Here is a 27,500-nt window from a genome sequence, read left to right as displayed (position 1 = left end):
ACACACATACCTTTGAAAGTTTTTGCCCTTTCTCCCAAACACTTGTGTACCCAGACACATACATAATACACACACACACACACACACACAAACACACACACACACACACACACACACACACACACACACACACACACACACACACACACACACTCACTCACTTACACTCATTCACACTCACTCACACACACACACTCACAAATACACACACACACACACTCTCTCTCTCTCTCTCTCTCTCTCTCTCTCTCTCTCTCTCTCTCTCTCTCTCTCTCTCTCTCTCTCTCTCTGCAATTACAATAGATCCATAACAATATGACGTTCAGTGGTTCATGGCAAGAGATTACATACGGAGATGAATGAGGATGAAAATAGTAGTAATAGTAGTAGTACTAATAGTGGTGGTAGTAGTAGTGGTAGTAGTAGTAGTAGTAGTGGTGGTGGTGGTAGTAGTAGTAATAGTAGTAGTACTTATTGTTGTTGTTGTTGTTTTTGTTGTTGTTGAACCCCAGGCTCATTTGAATATGAACCCAGTGGACTGCAGGCCAAAGTTTCCCTTCTACAGAACACCATCCTCTTTTCTGGGGATAGGGAGGGGACTGAGGAACGGTTGTATAAGGCGTCCCTCCAGCACCGTGAATAGAGTTGAAGAGGGACATAAACAAACTCTGCTCCTTGAATTTCCGATTGTTTTTAAAGGTTCTGGAGGGAGGCAGAATATTAAAGGTGTACATTATATGCACTACATAGATTTGGAGTTTAGAGGCGATACTGAAAGAAGTATTGACCGAGAAAGTAAGATAAAAAGGAGATGAAACTGACAGAAGTATGTTTGATTTTGGTTGGGAGAAATGACGTAGGTAATCAAGATATCAAAATATTCGAAAGATAATGATAAATAGGCCGAAGAAAAGGATCGAAAGGGCTGAAACCATCAACACAGCATTGAAAGAGGTGAAAAAGGCAAGGAATGTATGAGAATGTGAGGAGAAGAAAGAGATAACGAACTTTGAGCATTAATGTAGCAACAGAGGCATGAAAGTATGAGAAAAATTTAAATCAGGGAATGCTTTGGGCTGATGAAAGATCCTGCAGAAAACAGAAAAGATTGCGAGAGGCACGGAGGAGAGGAGGTTCTTATTTGGCGATCGTGAAAAGGAGACAGTGAATCAGGCTAGAATGAAAGAGGAGATGGAAAGGGTTAGATAAATACTGAGACAGATTAACAATGAGAGAGTGTAGGAACAAGACCATTAACCAAGTGGACGCCCTGTGGTCTAGTGAGTAAAGGTGTTACAACCGGATGTAGCCCATAAAGGTTCACATCCGGGAAGGTTTATTATTCACATAATGATACACAGGGAACGGTCTGGTAACCTGTCTTAAATGGATAGGACCAAGTAACTACAATGGGACTTTTCACTCCTGATGGGGCAACAAAAGACTGATTGATAGATAAATGAGCCGGTAGGCAACGATGGAAAGGTCTAAGTGGACCAAGTTTTGACGGCGACTGGAAGTGAGTTTCGACACTAAAAGTGATTTCTATATGGAGGTACTTCAGTGCAACATTCCACCCAAGACTCGTGGCCCTGGCTTAATAAACTTCGAGCCATAGCATTTCATACAAGCAAGGTAGTAATTTTAGTGCTATTCTTGTTTTCCGTACTTGATGAGCTTTGACCCCTGACCTGGCAGATATAGGTCATGCATGTACGAAGTACCCTTGTAGTACTCATTAACGTCTATGAGCATGCTAAGTTTCGTTCGATTCCATCCACCCACTGTGGAGCTAGGGAACTTGAAATTTGCGGAATGGAGGTGGCGCTGCCAGCGACTGGAAGTGAATTTCAACACTAAATGTCATTTTTGTATGAAGGTGCTCCAGTGCAAGATTCCACCCAGGAATCATACCCCTGGCTTAATAATCTGCACGAGCATAGTTTTAACTATTTTCACCGTTGTCACATATAATGACCTTTGACCCCTGACCTGGAAAATGTAGCACATAGGTGTACGCTAGAGAGTTGCAGTACTTGTCAGTGTCAACAAACATGCAAACTTTCATTCAATTCCATGTGCCGCTGGGGAACTAGGGGGGTATTTTTGAAAACCGGTACTGGTTGCTAGGAACTCTGAGGCCAATCTTCGCAGGGTTGCCACTCGAAACCTAGAGGAGAGAGAGGAAAAATGGAAGGCACAGTTCCGATAGGGAATGACCTCAAGATTACACCTAAAGAAGTCAGAGCTGTCTACAACCATTAGTAATGCTTCTACAGTTCAAAACGTGAAAAGGACGAAAAAAGAGGGTTTTCGGCAGTTGCTAAGCAACGGTTATTTGCCTAGTAACCAAAACCTTGCGGATATAACTAGGTTATTGACTGGTGTTTGTGTTCAGGTTTGGTAGGAATTGGTTAATTCTGAAGGGCAGAAGTGCCTGTCACAATTGAACAAAAAAGAATCCAAGAATACAAGAAAGAAAACGCGACCAACAATAAGGGCAACATGGAGGTGGCCAACAGGATTACTGGACTGATGGGAAATGGAAATGGCCGGATAAATAACAGCAACAGTCAGTGATGGTCATTGCGCACGAGACAATAAGCAGTGAGTCTGTGCCAACCAGCCTGGCGCTCAACACGGCAAGCCACACCACGATGTCGTACCGCGGGACTCATTCTCTGTGGCGAGTTTCTAGGTAAACTAAAACATCTGTAGCCATGGCGGGCATTTTCAGGCGCCTTTTTTTCCCCCCCTCGTCAACAAGAAGACCCACTGTTCATGTTATCTTTCCATGTAGTAGGTGAACTGGCCACTCAAGCGTGAGGAAATTTTATGCATTAAAGTCGGAAGTTCGAGGGAAAAGGGTTTCTGATTTCTTATTAATTCCACGCCATTTTGATGCCTTAGTCTTGTGATACTTATTCAGGAATTAAGTGATTTTAAGCATACTCCTCCCTCTAACCCTCCTTGCTGATAATTCCATAGTTTGTGTCAAAATTTGGGATGATTGTTCCATCCATCCATCCATCCATCATCCAATCCTACATTGCCCCATGAGAAGCGTAGGAGCCCTGGGCTAGGCAGTTGGTCCAGACATTAAAGTTGAGAGACCACCCTCACTCCTCCCTGAGTGCCATTACATGAGCAATCAACCCCAACCATCCCTTGGATATAAACCTTCACCGGTTCAATCCGTACTGGAAATGAATAATTACTCACTAAACCACCAGGCGCTAAAATTTGGTTATATGGTTACCCCCGAGAGTAGTAAATGGTTTCCTGGTGTACAGGAAACCATTTGGCATGTCACTCAGTGTAGAGTCACCCACAGGCAGAAGGAAGAGGAAGAATGAAGGAAAGAAAGACAGAAGAGGGAGTGCAAAGTTACCCGTAGGCAGAAGGACAAGGAAAGAATGAAGGAAAGACAGAAGAGGATGGAAGGAAAGAAGGATGGAGGAGAGGAAAGGGCAGACACCCGACAGCAGCACTACATCGAGTGAGTGGATGGTGAGCGCCCCCATTTACCACATGATTGATCCTAACACAAGTAATACTTGTCACCAGTCTGGCTCCATTTTCAGTCGTGGTAACAGGGACTCCAGAAAGAATAATAATAGTAATAATAATAATCCATCCATCCATCCATCATCGAATCCTACATTGCCCCATGAGGAGAGTAGGAGCCCGGGGCTAGGCAGTTGATCCCGACATTTAAGATGAGAGTGAAGTAATAATAATAATCTATCTATCTATCTATTGCCAGACGCCTCAATCCCGTTTGGGGTGGCCACATACAAATCGGGTCCAAGTCGCCCTGTCGCCCGACAGTTCACTGCCCTGCGCCCAACTCACACCACCCTATGTCATATACATCTCCACCCCATCCCTCCATCTCATCCTCGGCCTCCCCCTCCCATATTCCCCCTCCACCTCACTCACATACACTCTCTTCGTCAGTCTTTCACCCTCCATCCTCTCCACATGGCCAAACCACCTCAGTGTGTTCCTCATAACGCTTCCTCTCACATCCACATCCACACCACAACGCTCTTTCATATCCTCATTTATTATTATTATTATTATTATTATTATTATTATTATTATTATAGTAGTAGTAGTACTAGTAGTAGTAGCAGTAGTAGTAGAAGTAGTAGTATCAGTATCAGAAGCAATAGTAGTAGTAGTAGTAGCAGTAGTAATAGTAATAATCATTATTATCATTATTGTATTATCGTTATTATTTATATTATTATATAAAAGGTGGGTTATTTTGTCACACCATGATTATTTGGACGTGATGAGGCACACACATTGTTAAAGCGGATGGCAAAACATGTCAAACACTTCTTCATGACTCATAAGAATTTTACATAACAAATACTCTCACATTTAAGTGGGAATTCGAGTTTGGGTGATGATGATGATGATGATGACAGCTGTTAAATGGATGGACAAGCAAGAATTTGACGACTTCGTTATGCTCGGATGTTTCATATTTTCTGTTTGCCCTAATCAACATTAATGGATGGAGTCAGAAGCCAATATATAGACGGTAACACGTCAACTGTCAGAGGGAAAGTAATTAGAGACCAGTCGGTAACATACTGATGTCTGACCCTAATCCATCCCCAAGCAAGGCTGGGGTTCACGTTCGGCCAACTGAAACCACACATGAAAGGCATAATAACATGATGGAAGCCGTAAGCAGAGCAAGTGAAATGTATTGAGAATTCACGTCAGTTTCACCGCTGCCACCTCACTATCTCATCCCCTGTGCATTTTATCTTTCTTGCGATAGGTTGGCTTCAGTTCCCAAATACTGTTATGATGGACATATTCATCTTGAAACCTGACACCAAAAGCGAATCTGTAGATCGAAGAATGTAGCCTTGGAGCTGAAAAAGGAATATTCAGATTGGTCACATGTAGCATTAGAGCTTAAAAAAGGAAGGAAATGGTATTATAATCAGCAGCTTTACAATCCCCACTTTTTTATTTTCTGAATAATGTTCTAATATTTTGCTCCAGCATCCATTAGCCTCAGTCACATTAAATAAGCAGTGGCTGAATCGGTAGAGAGGAGGCCTGGAGTCCTAGTGGACCCAGGTTCGAATCCCGGCTGGGGCAGGGAACATTTTAAGGATTTGAATTTCATTAAAAAAAAAAAAAAAAAAAAAAAAAACTTTCCTGACCTACCAGAAGACCCGCCTACATGTCGTAAAAGTACCCCTTCTAATACCAGTACACCTGTCCTGTATGAGACAGCTGCATGTATTCAATATGGACGGTGGGTGTTAGCGCCTAAGTGGTGACATGTGGAGGTTTTGGAGGACTACTGGGCCTTGGGATAGACCACTGCCCCCGAGAAATAGGCCCTGACCTCTGCCCAGAGTCGGACGCAAAACATAAATAAATAAAATGCAAAACTTTCTAAGCACAGGATCAACAAGAGGCTGCAGAGGTCCATTTCAAGTCGGATTCCTTCCCACAACTCTCTTATCTTTCCTCAGACTCCCTCGCCTTTTCTTCATGTTTGAGCCATAAGTAGTAGTTTGGTCACTATTCGCTGCTCGAAAGTACATTATTTATGATAATGACTTGCTAGGGATTCACACAGTACTTTTTTGCTAGATTGATATCTTGTTTAATTACTGTAATGCTATATATAACAAGTGAGCTCATTCATTGATACGAGTGTAATTTTTAACAATTTTCCATATTCCGCCACAAGACTAACTACTTATTACTTTCGCCAACGATTTTGGAGGTTATGTATTCACCTACGTTTGTCTGTATGACTGTCTGTCTGTCCTGACGATATCTCCAAAAGTTCTCAATGAACTTATATGAAATTTTGTGAAAGGATGGGCCATGAGCCAAGGAAGAAGTGACTAAATTTTGGGGAGGATCCGGATCCTGATCCGGAGTATCCCGCATAATATTTCCAAAAGCTCTCAATGAATTTTAATGAAATTTTGTGAAAGGGTGGGCCATGGGCCAAGAAAGAATTGTTTAAATTTGGGGGCAGATCTGGATCCGGATCCGGATCCGGATCCTTTTTAATGGCAATGGCATTATGCGGAGGTATACGCTCTCTGAATGCTTTCTAGTTAAGACGATGTACTACAGATTTCGCCATACTAACAACTGATTGTACTGTACGTGTCTGTGTTTAACAATATTTCATTGCTTTAGTATTTCTGGTATTAAAAAGAACATATTGTGTGAAACGACTATGGCAATGTAGCCTGTCAACCCATTCAGTGTGGAGAACCATTTGAAACTCTCGTGTTTATTTCAGTGTGTTCACTCCGGCGATGCCACGTTGACCTGCTGCTTATAGACTTTTTTCCTCGCAGTCATGATGGGATAGAATTTATGGTCTGCGACTGCACTGTATTTCTTGACTTTACCCTGCTTAGCCTCTGAAACCAAAGCAGCTCCCGTCTGTCTCACCTCACCCCCTCTGCCAACTGCGATCCCCCAACCCATTTGTTGTCCAGCTTATGCTCTTTATTATGCAGGTCTGCTATTCCTACCCCCTCCTCCCTCACCTCCCATATGCCCCCACCGCTTCCTCCTCCTTCCCCTCTCTTTTATCCCCCCTCCCCTCAACTTTAGCCCTTCCTCCCCTCCTCACCCTTATCTCTTCACCTTTCACCTCCTGTCCTTCACCCCTCCTGTCGCTTCTCCACCTCATCTCTCTCATCACTTCATCTCTCACCCCTAAAACCCTTTACTTCATCTCTCACCTCTCATCCCCTTACTCCCTCTTTCACTCCTCATCCCTCTCTCCCTCACTTCCTCCCTTTCACTATTCACCCTTCTCTCCCTCACTCCCTTTCTCTAGCTTCTCATTTCTCTCTCCCCTCACGTTTAACCTCTACCTTACCCCATCCCTCCCCATCCCTCCTTCACCCCCAACATCCTCCCCTTCACTCCTCACTCCACTCTTGCAGCCCTTACCCCCTCACCATCTCCCCCTTATTCCTATATACTACTCTTTACCCCTTATCCCCTTCACTTTTCCTCCCCATCTACCCTCCCCCCTACCCTCACCTCTTCCTCTCACTCAATCCCCATTCTTAAACCTTTCACGTACAATTTTGCTCCTCCCTCCTCTCCACCCCTATCCCCCACACCTCCCCTCCTTTCTCCTCCCCACCCCCTCCTCTCCCCCTCATCCTTCCCTTCTCTCCCTTCTCCCCCATTTTCTCTCCAACATATACTTACCTCGGACACACCTCTCTTTCTCTATCGGGTGTGCTTTCTCGTCGGTTGCAGTGACATTGAACATCTCATCCTTAGTGACCTACCTCATTCAGTACACCTGCGTATCCTTTGTCATATCATCTATTTGGTTTCGACACGGTTTGCTTTACCTGACAGTTCATTCTTCACAGCCAAGCATCCAAACTATTATACAATCCAAATGGAAAAACTCAAGGTTCTCCAGTAGTAGCTTTAGCATTAGCTCACTAAAATCCTCTCACGAAACGATCGTAAATGGCCCCCATGAACATTCTTGCCATGTTTGCCAGAATTATCCACCTCAGAAAAAAATTAATCTGAACGTTCCTGTGCCAGAACTAGATTCTCCCTAAATTGCTCCACTAACATGTAAAATCAGTCCTCGACAATTTATCAACCAACAAAGCACCAAGTCCAGATGGAATTCCTCCCATACAAGTAGTTATGAAAAAGTGTTCCCCAGAATTTCCTCCTGTTCTAGTTAAATTATTTAGGCTATGCATGTAAACTTTTTCATTCCCTAAATCTTGCAAAGAAACCAACATCCACCTAATTCCAAAAGATGTTCCTCTGATCCCTCTGATTACAGACTCATAGCCATCACATCTTCTCTTGGTAAAGTGTTTGACACTGTCATTAATAGGGACACTGTTAAACATCCTGAATCCAGCATCTTAATTAGTGACAGATGGTATAAGTTTTTGCCATGAAAGATCCGTTGTTGACATAGTCTCTTTACTCATACCATCCATCAGTCAAGTGGCCAGCATGGAGAAACCGATGGAGTAGCCCTTGATATTTCTAAAGATTTCGGCAGAGTGTGGATACGTTCCCTGTTATCCAAACTCCCTTCCCATCGCCTAGCGTTTCTTCTTCCACTGACCTCTTTTCTAAGCTATACAGTAGAACGATGAGAGTAAGGTATACAATATATATTCAGATTTCCCCTCAGTTAATGCATGTATCACTCAAGGATCACTCCTCTCTCCTACCCTGTTCCTCGTTGATACTACGTCGCATTTTCCTAGGCTCGGTGCGCTGGAACACAAGTGAGCAAAACCAGTGCCCTCAGAAAACGCTCAAAGCCTACGTACGTTACCGGCAGGCGTCATCCTCTGGGAATAAATTCGTATTATCATCCCAGCACTCCTGTGTAACATCAGCTAATAGATACCAATGTAAATAATAAACAGTGTACCATTCTTGATGTACTCTCTGAACACAGTGAGAAAAGTCTGAACTGCAAACCGAACCGGACCGAAAATGTGTGCGTAGTGTGTGTGACGAACCAAAAATTCGGACCATAAGACTGACCATTCTTTTCCCGCTTTATGTTGTCAGTTCCAAAAGGCCCATCAGTCCACCTACGTACCATACACCACCACATGTCACCACTTCGGCGCTGACACACATTATTAGTATTTAAAAAAACGTGCTAGGGCTATGTCTTACAGGACTGGTTTATTGGTATTTAGCAGGGGGTGTTTTTACATGGCGGAACCCCTGACCCCAGTAGTTTGAAAAATCCTACTCCTATGTTATCGTCTGTGGATATTAGAAAAAAAAAAGTGAAATGTGCCATCATATTGCAGACTCTAAAATCTCTTTCATGAATATACATAGTGGTGTAAAGGATGGTCCATATATAACACTCCTCTTCCACGTCACCGAGTGATTTCTTGTGTGTTCCTGGGACGCCTGTCAGAGTTATCAGTATCTATCCCGCATCATTTATTCATTCCTACTCCCACACCCACACCCATACCCACGCCAGCAGACTGAGCCATCCCGACAACACATAAGATGCTATTAGGTACGTTTATAATGCAGTGCTATTTGCGGACCACCTTGTACAACCCTTGTCATTCAGTCCGCCAGGCGATTTCCTGTGTGTTGTGGCCACGGCTCTGTCAGCGTTAGCGGTGTCTATCCCACATTATTCATTCATTCCTTATTCCCTCTGCCACACCCACACCCACACTATTATCCTGAATCATTTATTCGTTTCCTACTCCCACAACAAAACCCGTGCCCACACCAGCATATTGAGTCCTCCCCACAACGCACAAGATCCCACCAGATGAATTTAGAGTGCAGTGCTATTTATGCACCACCCTGTCTATCAACGCCCTCGGTACATTTTTTTTTTCTACGTTATTCTAGCTGTTGTCAGTCCCATATGATTTTCCCAAACTGAGAAAGGAATTCCATTATGTTCATTTTATTTAACTTGCAAAAGGCCATCTACAGCAGCCTACGCTCGTTGGCTACGTGTAGGCCTGACACTTTTTTTTTTTCTTTGAAATGAACTAATTAAGTATGAATAAACTACTCTGGTTAGGCTCGAAGAAACTGGACTTGGCTTCGTTGGCTCCGTTACAGAAAACTCACAAGTGAGAGGTACCTATAAGAATTTCGTAAATAAAATATTTTTAGATATTTTGAAGCCAAAAAAGTGTGTACAAATTCTGGGGGCACGGGAATTGTTTCTGCCAAGATTCATCAAAATTGGTCGATGCGTCTAGGGGTAGCAGCTCGATACACCCATATACAAACAACTTCCATTATTATAATTGTCATTGTCGTCCGTTTGTAACTTACCTCAACGTACTCAGTGACAGAAAATAAATGCTGTTGTTCTGCAACTTTGCCACACATTTTGGAATTGGCATAGGTTTTATAAGTTAATCTAAATTAATTTAGTATTCACGATGAAGACATGGAAATTAGTGAAATGGGTAGCCAATAGTGAAGGTCTTGATGGCTTTGTCTAACATGTTCAATTTTATTAATGTCTCCTGAGTTTATTTTTATCGTCCCAGGGTAAAAAGCAAAAAAATGTATATGCCACACGCCATCGGAGGTGTCGTTGTTGTTGCTGTGGCCCCAGGCTCTTCAGAAATGAGAACCCAGTGGACTGTAGGCATCATCAGTTGCCCTTCCGCAATCCACCATCCACCTCTCGGGGGATAGGGAAGTAAGTAAGGGACGTTCGTATAAGCAGACAATCGAACCTATCTACCTATTGCAAGATGCCTTGATTCCATAAGGGGTGGCCACAGGCAAATCACCTCCATGTTGCTCTGTCTGCTGCCATCCAATTCACACCCCTCTCCCTCATATATCTCTTTACCCCATCCTTCCATCTCATCCCTGGTCTCCCTCTCCTACTCACTCACGTACACTTATTTAGTCAGTCTCATTTTCCATCTTCTCTACATGGCCAGACCATTTTGGAGCATATCCTATAATGTATTGTCACATTCAAATCACCACAACAGCACTCCTTTATTTCTTCCTTTGTTGGTCTGTCCTTCACGTAACTCCACTTGCTCCTCTCAAATAACTAATTTCCACTGTTCGTGCTCTTGTGTCCTTCCAACAAAAAAAAAGGGGGGGGGTGATTTTACAAGCCATATGGGGTCAGAATTTTACACATTAAATTTTCTGCTGAAGGATAGTGTTGAAGGTGTGAAAGACATGTGCACATGTGATTCCATATGACAGACAGCACTCACTTGATCCATGGCTGGCAGGCTGTTCATCGGCTGAGCTGTATAAAACAGAGAAAAGTGCTGTACATTATATGAACTAAAAACTAAAAGAATATAATATTGTGGCTGTCAGACTGCTCTTTTTACTCAAATTTGGCCTAAAATATCCCTCTCCCATTCTTAAATGCTGAGTTGTAACAACAAAGTAACACGGGAATGTTGTACTAGTCATGAAGATGTGTTTTGGAAAGGATGTAGAATCGTAGCATTGTCTTTTTCTGCCAATGTCAAAAATCTGGGTCCAAATTAATGTAAAAGAGATATTAGTATAGCCGTGAAAATGACGTTAAAATTGTTTCTTACTAACCTTGGTATCTATTCTATAAAGCAGGCCAGGGATTTTGATTTACCAGTATAGATGGTTGATATGTAATAGTACTTTGTTTTGATAACTTAGAAGTAATAACTGATTTAGCTGATAAGGTACTGCAACTCTAAGGATCTCACATAGATTTCATTCCCACTAATCTGTTGGTGATGGTGTTGTGGTGGGGTGTTGCTGTTGGTTGTGGTGGTGGTGGTGGTGGGGTGTGTTGTTGGGGGTGATGTGGTGTGTGTGGGAGGTGGGGGGATCTTTGTGGTGACCGTGGATGTGTGTGTGTGTGTGTGTGTGTGTTGTGGTCTTTGTGGTGGTGGTGATGGTGGTGATTTAAATGGTAATGGTGGTGGTGGTGTGTGTTGGAGGGTTGCTACATATAGAATTTTTCATGTGAGTGGACTGTATGAATTATGCATAGAGCGACTACAAACACACACACACACACACACACACACACACACACACACACAGTGACTATTACAACATCCACATCACAAAATCCTGAACGAATACATCTACTGCAGATAAGCGAAAAGTGACAGATTTTGCGTACAAGTGCATGCAAATTAACATATACTGTAATTGAAACACCATAACGCGATCATTAGTAATAAATCAAAACAAAATACATGCATAGTTATTTTGATTTTTTTTTCTTTCCAGCGAGTAGCCTTTATGATCCCAGGGGAAAAAAGTTGCAATATTTTGGTACAACCAGAAGGTACTAATTCCATGCACTCGGTCAACAAAAAGTATTGGTCAAAACTTTGTGCGAAACACTCTGACACCTGAAACCATAACTGTTGCAAATTTCCCGATGATTTTTGTAAATTTCGAGCTAAAAGGAAGTTCAAAATATTGGCATTAATAATTTTCGTAGTATCAGCATAGTTCTTTTTTGAAATAGATAAATATCGTGTGAAAATATCTGTATCTTTTCTACCTTTTATCTATCTATTGCCAGTTGCCTTAATCCCGTAGGAGGTGACCACAAATTAATTTCTCACACGTCGCCTTAACCTCTGAATTTGGCTTTGAAATGACCTTATGTACTTGCTGAACATTGTCATACTTAAATTTAGCCGTAAATAAAAAAATAAATAAATAAACAAAAAATATTTTGTCAAATACTGTGGCAAGATGGACGAACTTCAGTACTACCCTTTCCTTAATTACAGCTGAATCAAAGCATAGCACTTTCAGCAAATACTTGGCATTATATCAAAGCCATTTTCACACATTTTTAATATTAAACGAGATGTGTGCTAATACCGTACTGCGAAAATTATCACTGTCGATATTTTCAGTTTCCTTGTAGCCCAAAACTCGTAGGTGACCGAATTTCTTTTCATGAAGATGCCATGTATCACTTTTCTGTGTTATTTTCTAGTTAGTTTTATTATTATATGCATATCCTGATGACAAAATACTTATCTTCTCAGGACATCTCGAGCTACATTGATTGTTTTGGATATCATCGAACTCTGCGTGTGCATTTTGTTTATTGTGAATTTGTGATATTTATTACAGTAATTTTTATTTATTTATTATTATTATTATTATTATCATTATTGTTATCATTATTATTTTTAATTACTACTACTACTACTACTATTATTATTATTATTATTATTATTATTATTATTATTATTACTGCACTGCTGCTTTATTGTTATTGTTAATATTGTTATTATTATTATTATTATTATTATTATTATTATTATTACGTACATTCGAGAGAACTAATCTCTTACAGAAGCCTCAGTTGGATTTCAGAATGAGCATCACGCAGTTTGCCGGAGAAGGCTGGTACTCTGGATTGCAATGCCCACGAAAAGTTTTGTACCTAATGTTTTTAATGCTGGCTATCTTTCTGTGTGTGTGTGTGTGTGTGTAAGGAGACCGACACAGGAACCTACATGGATTAAAGGATCATGTCTTCACAGGTTCAATTGGCAGTCCCGGCCCAACCCCTGGGTGTTCAGTCAAGAGACCCTTTTGTGGTGAGTAGAATGATCCTCCGCCCTCCTTTTAATGTATGTAAAAGACCATGAACAAATACTTAATATTTCAATTTTCTGCCACTATGCGATCTTAGTTAACGTGGAAGCGCGGCCCAGTAGCAAATTGGCACGTGAAGGCAGAAGAATATGTAATGTCTCCAGTTCTAATTTCCTATCCTGAGGTAAATATGGTCGCTTAAATGAAGAATAAATAGATGGATAGATAGATATAGGCAGATAGATAGATGGACAGATAGATAAATAGATAGAGAGAGAAATAAATAAATCACAAGAAGAAACGTTCTGAGTGCAACAACAACTGGCCCAAAGCTTAAAGTTTGACATTGCCCTGTGACCTTGACCTTCGACCTATTACCCTCGAAAGCTAATTATTTCATTCTTCCTTAAACCTTAACACTACCAACAACTTTGGTTCAGATCAGAGCAAAGCTGTTTGAGTTGCTTTAGCCCAGTAAATTGACAGATGGCTTTTCCCTGTGTTCTTGGTCTTTTTGTCCTTTGATATTTCTCAAACTCGAATCTCTTTATCCTTATTTTAGCCTAAACCTTTTCACAAATTTTTTACGTTGACCTTGCAATGTGACCTTCATCTTTGACTTACTGCCCCTTAAAAGATATTACGGTAAGCCAACCTCTTGAGTGATATGCACCTCTCTCTCCAAGTATTATCGAACTCAGATCAAAACGATTCTAACCGTTTTGTTCACACACTGACAGACGGATGGACCTTTAACCTTGGCCTGTACCTTGACCTTCCAATGGTTGTTCTCATAACCGAATCTCTTCCTTCTTGTCTGACAAACACTTCCGCCTGTGACCTTGTCCATTGACTGCTTGTTCTCAAAATCAAAATAATTTTATTCTTGTCTTATCCTCAACATTTTCACAAAGTTTTGTCTGAATTGGATAAAAACGTAAAGTTGACGTTGCCGTGTGATATTAACCTTAAACCAATTATTTAAAAAAAAAAACATTAGGTTTACTCCATTGCTAACACTCAGCCCTTCCACTATGTTTGATTAAAGTCAGATCAACACTGTGCGAGCTATCATGTTAGTCAATACACACACACACACACACAGAACGAACTTTGACTTTGCCCTGTGGCCTTGACCATTGACTGCTCACAAAACCGAATAATTTAATTCTTCCCTTAACTTCAGCACTTCCCTCAAGGTCCAGACTGGATAAACACTGCCTAAGTTGATTTTGCTAGATCTACATTTGACCTAGCCCTGGGACCTTGACCATGATTTTTTTTTTTTCCCAGACGAACGGTGAATGTCCTCAAGGGTTATCCTTGGATCCTTGGCCCTTTGGTTTAAATTGGATAATTTTTTTTTTTTAACACTGAGAAAGACAGACACACGTGCGCTCGCAATTGTGCTCTTCGTATAACACTGCATCCACTCACGCTTGTCCAGTGTGGATGAAACATCGAACTGAAGAAATTAAGACGATTTGGCTGGAGAAATGTAAGGTGCATTGTTTGACGGGCATATATGGAATGACAGTGGTTATCAGATTTTATTAGTTTGTGTCTTGAATTTTACATTAGTTTGTATCCTGCATTTTACAGTGCAGTTAATAACAATACAGACAGTTCAGTCACGTTGTGCCTTCATCAAGTGCTATATAATCTCTCTCTCTCTCTCTCTCTCTCTCTCTCTCTCTCTCTCTCTCTCTCTCTCTCTCTGACTTGTGTGATTTGGACCATAGTCTTACTGAATATTTTAGATGGGAAAGAAGGCAAAGTCAATAATTTTGATCATTATTGAAAAACATGAAGGATGATAAAAGAATTTTGACTACTTTTTGCTAACTGTAGTCAAATTATTCCATACTCTTACAGTAGTTTAACAGACCTTCATAAATTAAGAGGAGCTTATTTACCTCTTTGCACACTGTCTCAGTAAGGCTGCGTCCACACCAAATGCTTGCTGGTGCAGGTGGGAGTTTGGCATCATTGTAACTCATTGACGTGGCCCCACTGGACAAGGGCTGGTAAGGCCAAGAACTTTTTGGGTTACAGTGATGCAGAACTCTGACCGCACCCGCCCTACATCATCAAGCACGTGGTGTGGATGCGGCCTAAGACTTTCTTTTCCCCCAACAGAGCACTGCGGGTGGACCCCCATTGACGCGCTAGATTATAAGCCTCAGCCCAGGATCGTCGGTGGTTCTGATGCCTCCCGCGATGAGTACCCCTACCAAGTGTACCTCGGTATTAACTTCCCCAATAAGTACCGTGCTTGTGGCGGATCCATCATCGCTTCCCGCTGGATTCTGACTGCTGCACACTGCCTCTTCATCGACTCTGAGTATCTGTTAATGCTCTCGTGATCCTATGACTCAATTTTCAGTTGGATAGAATAACATGACGTTTGTTGGAATAGAACACTAGAGCTGTCCCGACCATCAGAAGCTTATTGGTGTCAGAATGAACCTCTCAGGCCCCTATCAGTATCTCTAAATTGAACAGAACTGCCTGGCATTTGCTGCAATATAATGTTAGTGAAGACTCAACTGTGAGAATTAACTGGGTAGCCACTCAGGTCATGACAAATTTGGCCACAAGGAAGTTGAAAGTGTCGACACTGATAATTTTTGTAGTATTAGCACAAATTGTCTTGAAAAAAAGATAAATATGTAAAAGTGGCTTTCACAGAATATCAGATATGTGCTGGACATGGTTGTGCTTCGATATTTGTCACAATTATGGAAAACACAGTATTAACGACTGTCCGTTTTTTCACAGTTTTTGAGAAATTGCTTATTATTGTACTTATTTACAGCTAAATCAAAGCGTTACATTGTTCAGTAAGTACTTGTTAACATGTGAAAACTATTCATATGGTGTTTATTTATTGCAAATGTGATTTATGCTGATAGTAAAAAAGCTATCAGAGTCAATATTTTCAACTTCCTTGTAGCCCAAAACTCTCAAGTGGCCAATACAGGAAATCTCCAAGAATCCCCATTACAGTAAACTCTCAGTTATCCATCGTCACAATATTTGGCCCAACACAATATCCGACGCTGCTGACATAGCTCTGTTAAAGCAATATCCGGCAAAATTATGCAATATCTGGCTCCAAAACGGAACGGAACCGGCGGTTCTATGCAATATCCAACACTGAGGCCTATCAACCGGCTCATATGTGGTAGACAACAGGTGCTGTATTACCGTATTCCTGTACTGTGCCATTGCATTATTGCATTTTATGTTTTATTTTAAAATTTTTCTCATGGGGAAGTTTTTAGGATTGAGGGTCGAGATGGATAGTAACACAATATCCGGCTTGTCACTGATATATTGACCAATGGAGGGTACTGTGCAATATCTGGTGTTTTGCTTTATTCAGTGCAGGGCTTGGCTGAACTATGCCGGATAATTGAGAGTTTACATGTTTATTACCTCTATCAGAGTTGCAGTGGCTGCTGGAAAAGACTAGAATTGAATTTAAAATGTGCATTATGACATTCAAGGTTCTTATGTTTGGCAGACCAGAAGTATCTTGCTGGATTGTTAAAACTCCAAATGAAGTGTCCAGCTGAATTGTTAAAATCTCCGACTGAAGTATCTTGCTGAACTGTTAAAATTTCTGAGAGAAATATCTTGCTGAATTGTCAGAATCTGCGATCGTAGTCTCATGGTGAATTGTTAAAACCTCCATTGGCACTCCCATTTGTGATGTTGCAAAGCCAGGATGATCATATACGCCAGGAACTGATTATTATGTGTTCTTCTTTGATCAGCCATTTTCCTGTATGGCCGTTAGGTTATATAGGGCGGCTCATAAATAGCGCTCCACTAGAAACTCACTTGGCAGTATCTTATGTGTTGCAGGGACAGCTCACTATGCTGGTGCTGGCGTGGGTGTGGCGATGGGAATAGGAAATGAATAAATGATGCAGCGTAGACAATGATAACACTAAGCCGTCCCCGCAACACACTAGAAAACGTCTGGTGGAGTGGGTGAAGAGCATTTTATATGGACCACCCTGTATATTAGATCTGCCATTATCAGTGGTGCAGGAGAGGGATGCCTTCACGTGGTGGCACTGATATAGCTGGGCAGCTCCACTATCTGGTTATTCAAACATCCATCATTGTCCTCTCTGTTCCCAAAAAGGATAGTGGACAGCAGGAGGGCAAAATTCATCCTGTAGTCAACTGCGTTTATCCTTGATGGGCCTGGAGTTTCTACTACTAAAACTACTACTACTACTACAGTATTTAATTTTAGCATCCTGTATGATAATAGAGGATTGTTTGTATTAGTGTTTTAGAAATATTTTTGTTCCTTTATTTGATATAATTGCATAATTGTTCTAGCCTATATACTAATCCTTAATACGCAGACTAAGAAATATTACCGTATATTATGATACCAAATTTAGCATCGCAAGTGCAGGAAGTAAACTTTTGAAGACCATCTTTTAAAAATTATCAGTAACTGTAAAAATGTATTAGTAAACCAAACAATAAAGCTGATTCCTTGATGAGCTACTACTACTACTACTACTACTACTACTACTACTACTATCATCATCATCATCATCATCATCGTCATCGTCATCATCATCATCATCATCATTATCATTATCATTATCATAGAACGCCAAGTTTAGTCACAGTTTGGACCCCTGACATATGTACCCGAGAGAAAGATTTATCGTATCAGCAAGAAAAATGGGGGTAGGGGTCGGGAGGAAAACTCTGTAGTACAGCAGCGAACTTTTATGGATATCTCAGCCAATTTGAAAGCTACAAGAAAGATAGACACCAATTTGGAAATCGCATAAAAATCCTCAATTATTATAATTTCATGGTTTTGCCGTAAATCGAGGAAACTATTTTTTATAAGGCAGATTAACGTAACAGCCGTCTGCGCAAGAGGTAACGGTCTAAGGTTGCGTGAGTAGCGCAGCAGTATTTTCCGACGATTGCTGAGATCAAGCAGGTTTTGCCTTTTCAAAACAAACAATACCTTCTGTTTGACTATTTTTTTGGAAACTTTTGACTGAATCCGAGTCAGACTAATACAATACCCTGATCGACAAAAGAAACTCTGAATTTCTGATTTCTGATTCGAAATGATGTGCACCGAGAGATTTGGTGAAAGTAATTTTTGTGAGTGAGCAAAAAGCAAACTCATTATTAACCTGCTAGGTCCCAAGCCCTAGACCTAAAATTAATACAAGAGGAGTATTGGTTTTAGGAAGTGTGAGGGAATAATTTTGGTGTAATCGATTAAGTTCTTTTTAGTATTTTGAGGTCAGGAAATTAGAGAAAGATGATGAGCCACATGAGACAATATTCAGCACTGACTTGCTCGCTCGCTCGCTCGAACACGTTCCACGCTTTCAGTGTGGACGCCTGTTACATGTTTAGTATTGTTATTATTATTATGCTCTATTCCAGGGTGGCCCAAAAAGTAACAGTGTATTTCGGCTCCTCCTTTCTGTCTGAACGTCAGTCTGTGGTGGCACAAGACTACGTTATTCACGAGGAGTATATAGACTACATGCAGGTAAACTTTTCGGATTTTCAACCATATCCTTTTTCTAATGAAATAGTATCTGATGGAAGTTATTGCATTTTCTTTGTTATATAGGCGGTTAATTTTATGTTGTGTGTGTGTGGGGAGGGAGAGTGTGTGGGTGGGTGGGTGCGCATGTGTGCTTCAACTTCTCCTAGGGTATTTGATGGATTTGAGTGAAACTTGCCAAGTGAGTTCGGCTGGTTACTGGGAAGGTTTTCCACCATATACAATTTGCAGTCACGATTTTTAGGGAGGTCAGCCCCCCTTACCAAATTAAAATTTCTAGGGCAGATTTGACTTTGAAATTTTAGTACAAATTGTACAATAGGATAGTATCCGTAATACGATACTTGAGAGAGTGATTCTCCTCCCCTTCCCAATATAAAAACTCTCAGAAATAGGAGAAAGATCTGAAACAAACTTCTCACATGAGTTCGTCTGAATACTCCAAATGTCTTCCACCATATACAATTTTCCAACCTTGGTTTTTAGGGAAGCCCGGCCCCCACCGCAACCCACCAAATAATTTCTCAGAAATAATGAAAAGATGACGTACGAGTATATGGCTCTGATATCTTAGTACACATTGTACAATGGACTGAACTCTCATGCATAACGTGATACTTGGGGGTCGTGAACCCTAGTGATTCTTAAGGAGGTCAGCCTCCTCCCCCAAACAAAATAATCAGAAATAGGAGACTGATCACCTGGATTTCAAAGAAATCGTTAAACGTATCGCGGGATTGGATGTGCAGTTTCCTTGTTTTATCTGAAAGCACATCTGTTAATATTCTATAAGAGGTAGTTAGATAGATATAAATATAGGTAGTTAGATAGATAGATAGATAAAAATATAGGTAGGTAGATAGATGATGTTAAGTTCGACGATTTTGTTCAACTGAGAGATCTTCCATGTGTTAACCTGATAGTATAGCTAAAACCCTTTTTCTTCAGGGTTACGACATCGCCCTGGTCAAGTTAGAGAAGGAGTTAGATTTCAAGAGTGCCAACATCCAGCCCATCTGCCTGGGTCTGGAGGAGGACATTCCGTATGGTGGCATGGCAGTGGTTGCAGGATGGGGGTCTCTTAGTTTCGATAGTAAGTAATAATAGTGTGTATTTCTCGTTAATGCCTTCAGCTGGAGGACACTTTTTTTTTTTTCCTTGTTCTTCCTATATTCTTCTTATCCCCATGCGATTTTTTTTTTTCCTAGTGGTAGGTGGGGGTGCCCATCATCCACTCACTCGATACAGTTCTGCCTCTCTCTCTCTCTCTCTCTCTCTCTCTCTCTCTCTCTCTCTCTCTCTCTCTCTCTCTCTCTCTCTCTCTCTCCAGTGAGTGACAAGCCAAGATGTTTCGTGTACCCCGGGAAAACATTTAGTAAACCGGGTGGTAACCATATAACAAAATGACGCCCAGTGGTATAGTGAGTTTAGGCTCTCCAGCTGAGTGGAGCCTGTAAGGTTTTCCATCTGAGAAGTGGATGGAGTTCCCTGCATGCATAATACCAATCAGGGTAGAGACGCTGGTCACCATTTGTTAAATGTCGGGACTGAATAGCCTAATCCCAGACCGTAAAGTTCCTGTTTGTATGGGACAAATTAGGACTAAACTATAACGATGATAAAGTGTTCGAACTGAAGAGGTTATAATACAAGGACCTTATTTTCCTGCTTACCAACTGGGACAAGAATACAATGCAAATCTACGTCACATGATGGGATGGTTCCCCTCAAGCCAAAGATGTTATTTTTATGTTAAATGTATTAGTGTTTCGTCATTTGGAGAGGATGGAGAACGAGAGACTAACTAGAAGAGTGTATTTGGATGAGGTGAAGGGCCAGAGGAGGAGGGGGGGAAGACCAACACGGAAATGGTGAAGGAGAGGAGGAGGTGGAGACCAAGGATGAGATGGAGGGATGGAGTGGAGACATATATGAGAGAGGAGGGACTGAGTTGGAGCGAGGGCAGCCAAATGGGAGCACAGGGCAACTTCGAGGCGATTTGCTTGTGACCACCGTTAATACTATTTTGAGCGCGGTATCTCGTGAAACCATCAACGGCTTTCCACCAGACTTATGACCGTGATGTAATATGAGGAAATGGTGAACTGATTAGGTCAGCTAGGTCAAGGGGTCAAAGGTCAAGATCATGGGGTCGACTAAGTTATCCTAATGACTGCAATATCTAATGAACCCCCAAGAGGATTTCGACTAAACTTTTATTAGTGATACAGTATAAAAAGGCAATGAACTGATTAGGTCAGCAAGGTCAAGGGGTCAAAGGTCAAGGCCATATGGGTGTTGGGGCAATATTTCCTGAACCACTTGATTGAGTTCGACCAAACTTTCGTCAGTGATACAGTACGAGTATACAGGGACAATGTAACTGATTTGGTCAGCAAGGTCAAGGGGTCAAAGGTCAAGGTCATATAGGATCAACTTAGTTTATCTTTAGCCATACTTCAACCCAGAATTAACTCTATGGTGAGTCCGTGCACAATGCTTGGCGGAGGCATACCATTGCGTCGACAGCTCGAAGCCTGAATTCTCTTGGTGTTTCATTTTGTTATTTACTTTAGCGCAAACACAGAACCATTATATGCTTGTTTAGCTTTTGTGGAAAGCAAACAACAAAACAAAAATAACTTCAGTCAGAGAAAGAAGGTAAAACTATAGTGGGAAATGTTGAATTTGAAGAGCATATGTGTTTAACATATTTTCCTTCAAAAGCTAATCAACTTGACCACGTTCTGCTAGTTTGAGCATGTTCCATACCTTAGTGCGGATACATGTTGGCCAGTGTTATTACAAAAACACTGGCAAAGATAACGATGATGATGATGATGATGACAAAAGCGATGACGAAAATGATGATGACATTGACGATGATAATGCTGCTGCTAATGATGATGGTGATGATGATGATGATAATGATGGTGAGGATGACAAAATCAATGACAGCTGAGAAGAATAATGACGATGTTAAAGACGACGCTGATGATTATTATGATGAAAGTAATGATGCCGATGATGATGATGACAAAAGGAATGACTATTGTGATAATGATTGATGCCGATGCTGATGCTGCCGTAATGCTACATGTCCTCTCAGGCAGTGGACCCCCCATAGAGACCTTGCAAGAGGTGGCTGTGAACCTTGGCACAGAGGAGGATTGTCTTGATACTTACTCCAGGCTCTATATCAGTGCCATCCCCTCTACCATCTGTACCCTCAGCGATGACCAGGCTCCGTGTCAGGTGGGTCAGCAGTATTTTTAAGTATCATACACCCTCCTATCTTTTGGGGGACATTATATGGATAGGCTGTTCACTGAGGTCCCAGAACAATGCCAATATATCGGTTATTAATGGACAAACTTAATTGAAACTCCGTATTGACAACCTTTGTTCTGTGCCATTTCCATGCTGCTTTTGATAAACTTCTCGGCATCTGAATTTAAAGAGACATATGCTGGAAAAGAAATTATTCCCTCCCACTGACCCGGTGCTGAATGGACATCTTTTGGTCACCCACACTAATCCAGTTATCATGCTATACTCAAAAACTAATTGCTTTTTTTTTTTATTCCCCCGATTAACTAGGGATTATTTTCCTTGATGAGAGTTCACCTTAAGGGGAAATTATGTATAAACAAGCCTCACATTCCTGCTTAGTTAAAAGAAAATATCATCAGGAAGAATGTAGCCATCCATGTCAACTCGCTAGTTTAGAAAACTGGGCTCAATTACATTTAAACGGTTAAGAAAACCACTTTCAAAATTTAGTGTAGCTGAAAATAAATTGTACTGATGTATAGAGTGTAAGCACCAGATTTTATTTCAATCGGTTCATGAGTAACAAAAAAATAGTGACATTATTCTGGGCCCTCAGAGAAGTGAAACCCATTGTAGGCTACTTTCACATCCAGTCTGGGCGTACGGTTGTCGCTGTCTGTCTGGCCGAGGAGACTCATCACCTGCAGGCAAGACACCTCCCTTTCAAGGCTGTCCCATACAGAGAGCTAATGTTCCCTTTCGGCAGGCAGCTCCTCGCCACGGCAAGACGCGGGGAAGAGTGTGGAGGTTTTGTTTTTGGATGGACGCCCCATTTGCGTCACTCTACCTAGTTAACAGGGGCACCATAGTAGACTCAACATCACCCAGTTATTTGGTTATATGGTCACTACTCAGCTTTGTAAGTGGTTTCCTGGGTTACTGGAAACCATTAAGCTACGCACTCAGTGTAAAGACACCTAGAGTGGAAAGAAGGGTAATAAAAAGTAACAGGACGGATGGGAGAAATAGGAAGAGAGGAAGGCAGACAGAGAAAGATAATGATAAAAGTGTAGGAAGAAGCAGACGGCAATACATCAGCTGAGATGATGATGGTCTCTGCCATCTACCACACTGGGGCATACAGTAAACCATATACCGGTAGGTTGATCTCTGAGGTACAGCAGTTTTTCTACGAGTATGTTTTAAACCTTCACATCCGAATTTGGACATCGGCTATATACTGTAGGCTGTTCCCTGAGGCCCCACAGTATTTCTATGTGCCAGACACCTTCACATGCCATACCGGTGCTGGAGAAGGGTCTCTTCACGTGGTGACCTTGATATGACCGGACGAAATCATTGTCTTGTTTTACTAACGTCTTTCATCTTCTTTCCTATCCCCCGAAAAGAGGATCATGAACTGCCGAAGGAGAGCAGCTTTAGTCTCCAGTCCCCTGGGTTCTCACTGAGATGAGCCTAAGGTTGCAGCTACTACAACTCCTTGCCATAAGAACACGTCTGTTGTTACCAATGCACCATTTTCACGAGAAAATAAATGCTCTTTAGGAACACGCCTATCAAGCACAAGAGTCCTGAGGGCAGATAGTCCCTTTTTGCTAAGTCCTAGTCTTCAAAAATCGCGACTCGCAACAGTCAATGTTCCATCCAAATCCCCAGTGGTGCTTATGGGCGAACAGGGGGAAACGGGAAATCCTCTCATGAAGGGTAGGCTTTTATTTGTCGTGGATTGACGCCCAGTTTCGCTGACACTGGTTTTGTCTACGTTCACGGTGGTCGACAGTTCATTGAAATCTTTTGTGTTATTTGGTGTTATTTTTGACAGTTGAGTGTCAGCACTGCGTCTAATACGTGGTCTAAGCTGGGAATCATCAGGACGGGGGAGTTTTTAATGAACGTATAGTTGCAGTGAACTGTATAGTGGCTTTTGTTCTCCCATTTAGTATTCTCTCTCTCTCACACACACACACACACACACACACACACACACACACACACACACACACACACACACACTCACACATTAAGACTGTCATTAAGGGCTTTATGCATGTTAGTGTGCGACTGTAGAATAACTTCCCAGAGCGTGCTGGATCACTCCTTTTATCTAGTCGGAGATTTTCGTTCTCTTGGAGCTCGGTGGCAGAAGGAGGCAACGTGAGCCAACAAGCTTTCCGTAGAACATCTTCGTGAATATTTTAGTGTTAATTTCTTTTTATCTCTAATTTTCATATAGTTCAGTGTACTTCTCTGGGTGGCTTTAAACACTGAGTGAATCGTGTACTTTTTGGTTTTTAATGTTTTTAGCCTTGGGTGCGTTTGGTCAGCCTCGCTGATAGGGAACTAAGCCAGCCGAGGAACTAAGACAGGCAGTGAGCAAATTCATGCAACTAGCTATGTAGAAAACTACCAGGTTACGAACCAAGCTAGATAAGGATCTAAGGCACTTTGGTGAACAAATTCAAGTGTGGAGATAAGTCATGCAGTAAAGTAATACTGTAATACTGTATAATCATAGGAACAAAGCCCTCCACCCCTACAATATAGGGCATCCAACCCGGCCCGGCCCAATCCAACCTAACCTAACCTAGCTCAACCTAACCTAACCTAACCTAACCTAACCCAACCCAACCTAACCTAACCAGAGCAAAGTTAGCTTAGACAGATCCAACACAACCTAACCTAACCTAACCTAACCAAACCCAGCTCAACCCGTCCAACCTAACTAACCTAATCTAACCTAATTCAACACAGCCGTGGCCAGCCTAACCTAACCAAACCACACTTAGCCCAGACCAGCTCAGTCAGCCAAACCTAACCCAACGCAACCTAACCCAACCCATCTGAACCCATCCGGACGTAACCCAATCCAATCTAACCCAGTTTACTCTAACCCAGTCTAATCTTACCCAGTCCAATCTAACCCAGCCCAATCTAGCCCAACCCACTCTAGCCCAACCCAGTCTAACCAATCCAGTCTATCCAAACCCCATCTTACTCAGCCCAGCGTAACCAAACCCAATCTTATTCAACCCAGCGTAACCAAACCCAATCTAACAGAACCCAGCCGATCCCAATTCAGCCCATCCTAACCAAAGTAAACCGAGCCCAACCTAACTAACCGACCACAGTCCAGCCCAAACCAACCAAATTCCACCCAGCCCTGCCCAACTAAACCAAACCTAACCTAACTCAAACCAACCCAAACCTGCCTACCCTAACCAAATCACACTCAGTCCAGCCCAGCCCAGCCCAACCCACCCCAACCCAGCTCTACCCATCCCAACCCAAACCAACCCGAACCAACCCAAGCCAACTCAGCCAAACCCAGCCTAACTTGACCACACCAAACTAAACCACACTAGACTTTACGCAGACCAACGTAGCCAACCCAGCTCAACCCAAACCAACCCAGATCAACGCAAACCAACCCCACCCAACCCAGTCTAACCTAACCACACCAAATTTAACCCAGGCCAACTTAACCAACCCAACTCAAACCAACCCAATCCAGCCCAACTCAACCCAGCCCAAACTAACCCAGCCTAACCTAACTAACAGGGTGACAGTGGCGGTCCTCTGGTGGCACAATTGTGTGATGATCGCTGGGTACAAGTGGGTATCGTGAGCACTGGGTATTGGTGTCTTGGCCCATCAATCTACACCAAGGTACCGGACTATCTAGACTGGATTGAGGAGCACATTGGCCACTACACCTGTTAGCCACGAGAAGCTGCATAAAACCGTGCGACTGAAGTAATAATGAAGTAACACCAGGCAACATTACCAATATATTATTTACAACACAAGTAATACCAGCTAACATTACCAGTCTCTAATTTACAGCAACCAAAATAACGGCGGTTACATTACTAGTCTATAATTTACAAGAACCTAAGTAACGCCAGGTAACGTCACTATGCCTTTTTTACTCTAAATTGGCCTGAAATTGCCATCAGTCCATCTTAAATGCCATGTAGTAACAAGAGATTAACACTGTACTATTGTGCTAGTCACGAAGAAGTGCTATGGGAAAGAAGTAGAGCCGAACCATTGTCTTCATCTGCCACTGAACTGCGTGATAAATGCTACAAATGGACAAATATCTGGGCCAAGTTTAAAACACTTCTTTTAGAGTATCCCATCACTTAAGATTCATAAATTTGTCCACTATGAGACGTCTATCTTAAACGAGTAAAAACGTCCAGGGGTAGTTTAAGTATAAGAGCTAACAAAAACATAAGAAAAGATAACTGTAGCAGGCCAACTGGCCCATGCTAGGCAGCCCCTGGAAGAGTGCAATGAAACAAATAGAATAAGGCAAAGACAGCAGAAATCGGCAGAAAAAGTGAGAAGGAACACCAAGAAGTATAGAAAAACTGGCGTGGAAATTTTATAGGAAAGTGGGAGAGGAGAAAAAGGACTACCATTGTGAAAACTGAAAAGGAAAAAGAATGTATCAGTAACGATTATTAGAAGTTTTTTTTATATTCCTCCCTTACTTGTCACATGCTTATTCAGCCTACGCTTAAAACTATCATATGTATATATGTTATTCTTGGAACTCTCTCTAACCCATATTTGTTATTGTACTGGACAGGGTGATGATTGTTCCATGTTGTGCTGTCACGTGTTTCGTTTTTTTTATAATACAGACTGAGGTGTGTTTTGTGTTTCATTACCTACCCATGTGTCAGTGATGTGGATGTAATGGAGGATCTTGCGTGTGTGTGTGTGTGTGTGTGTGTGTGTGTGTGTGTGTGTGTGTGTGTGTGTGTGTGTGTGTGTGTGTGTGTGTGTGTGTGTGCTAATTACTCTTACCTAATCGTATCTGTACAGGACTGAGTCAAGCTCGTACTGTCCCGTGTATTAAACCATTTTCATCATACATACACTTAAATTTATGAACATTTTTGGCACACTATTTCATTCGGTAGTGCATTCCACTATCAAATTGCCCTATTTAGGAAACTGAATTTCCTTACGTCTTTGTCATCTCTCATTTTATGCAGCTATTTGCAGTGTCCTCTTCCTGATGCCTCCCCATAGGTTATATACTGATTGATGTCTATGTGTGTGTGGGGGTTGGGGGTGGGAAGAAAGAGGAAGTGGGGTGAGGGATAAAGAAGGGGAAGTTGGAGATGAGGGAGAGAATGATGAAGGAAAAGAGTTTTAGGGTGAAAGAGAGGACAAGAGTGAGGGGAAGAGAGGGGAAAGTTGAGGTTAGGGGAAAAGAGGAGAAATTTAGGGTTGAGGGGAAAAGAGTAGGATGTTAGAGATAAAAGGAAAAGAAAAGGAAGTTAGGGGTGAGAGGAAAAGAGAAGGAAGGTAAGGTGAGGGGAAAAAGGGAAGAAGTCTGGGGTACGCGGTAAAGAGGGGGTGAGAGGCTAAGAGAAAGAAGTTAGGAATGAAGGAAAGAAAGGAGGAAGCTAGGAAAGAGGGGAAAAGAGGAGGAAGTTAGGGGTGAGAACCAAAGAGGGGTAGTGAGGGATGAAGGGGAAAT

The 27,500-nt window shown here is 41.8% G+C and overlaps 2 protein-coding genes across 2 annotated transcripts in view; one reads left to right on the top strand and one right to left on the bottom strand.

Annotated features, from left to right (window-relative positions):
• LOC145418052 (chymotrypsin-2-like) overlaps positions 1 to 15,118 on the bottom strand; it is a 28,196-nt gene extending 13,078 nt beyond the window's left edge. The window contains exon 1 of the mRNA XM_080286586.1: positions 15,045 to 15,118. Coding sequence (XP_080142712.1) covers positions 15,045 to 15,118 — 74 coding nt within the window. The remainder of the gene's footprint in view (positions 1 to 15,044) is intronic.
• A 67-nt stretch (positions 15,119 to 15,185) lies between these two features.
• On the top strand, positions 15,186 to 25,720 carry LOC145418051 (tryptase-like). The gene is made up of 5 exons (XM_080286585.1): positions 15,186 to 15,472; positions 18,580 to 18,688; positions 19,655 to 19,799; positions 21,816 to 21,961; positions 25,559 to 25,720. Exons 1-5 carry the CDS (start codon positions 15,186 to 15,188, stop codon positions 25,718 to 25,720), a joined length of 849 nt encoding a protein of 282 aa, XP_080142711.1.
• The last annotated feature ends 1,780 nt before the right edge of the window (positions 25,721 to 27,500 follow it).

Source organism: Coenobita brevimanus, chromosome 112, assembly GCF_032717465.1.
Source record: "Coenobita brevimanus isolate Jiangsu-jjx chromosome 112, ASM3271746v2, whole genome shotgun sequence".
In the NCBI taxonomy this organism is placed as follows: Eukaryota; Metazoa; Arthropoda; class Malacostraca; order Decapoda; family Coenobitidae; genus Coenobita; species Coenobita brevimanus.
This window is presented reverse-complemented; position numbering and strand designations above follow the sequence as displayed.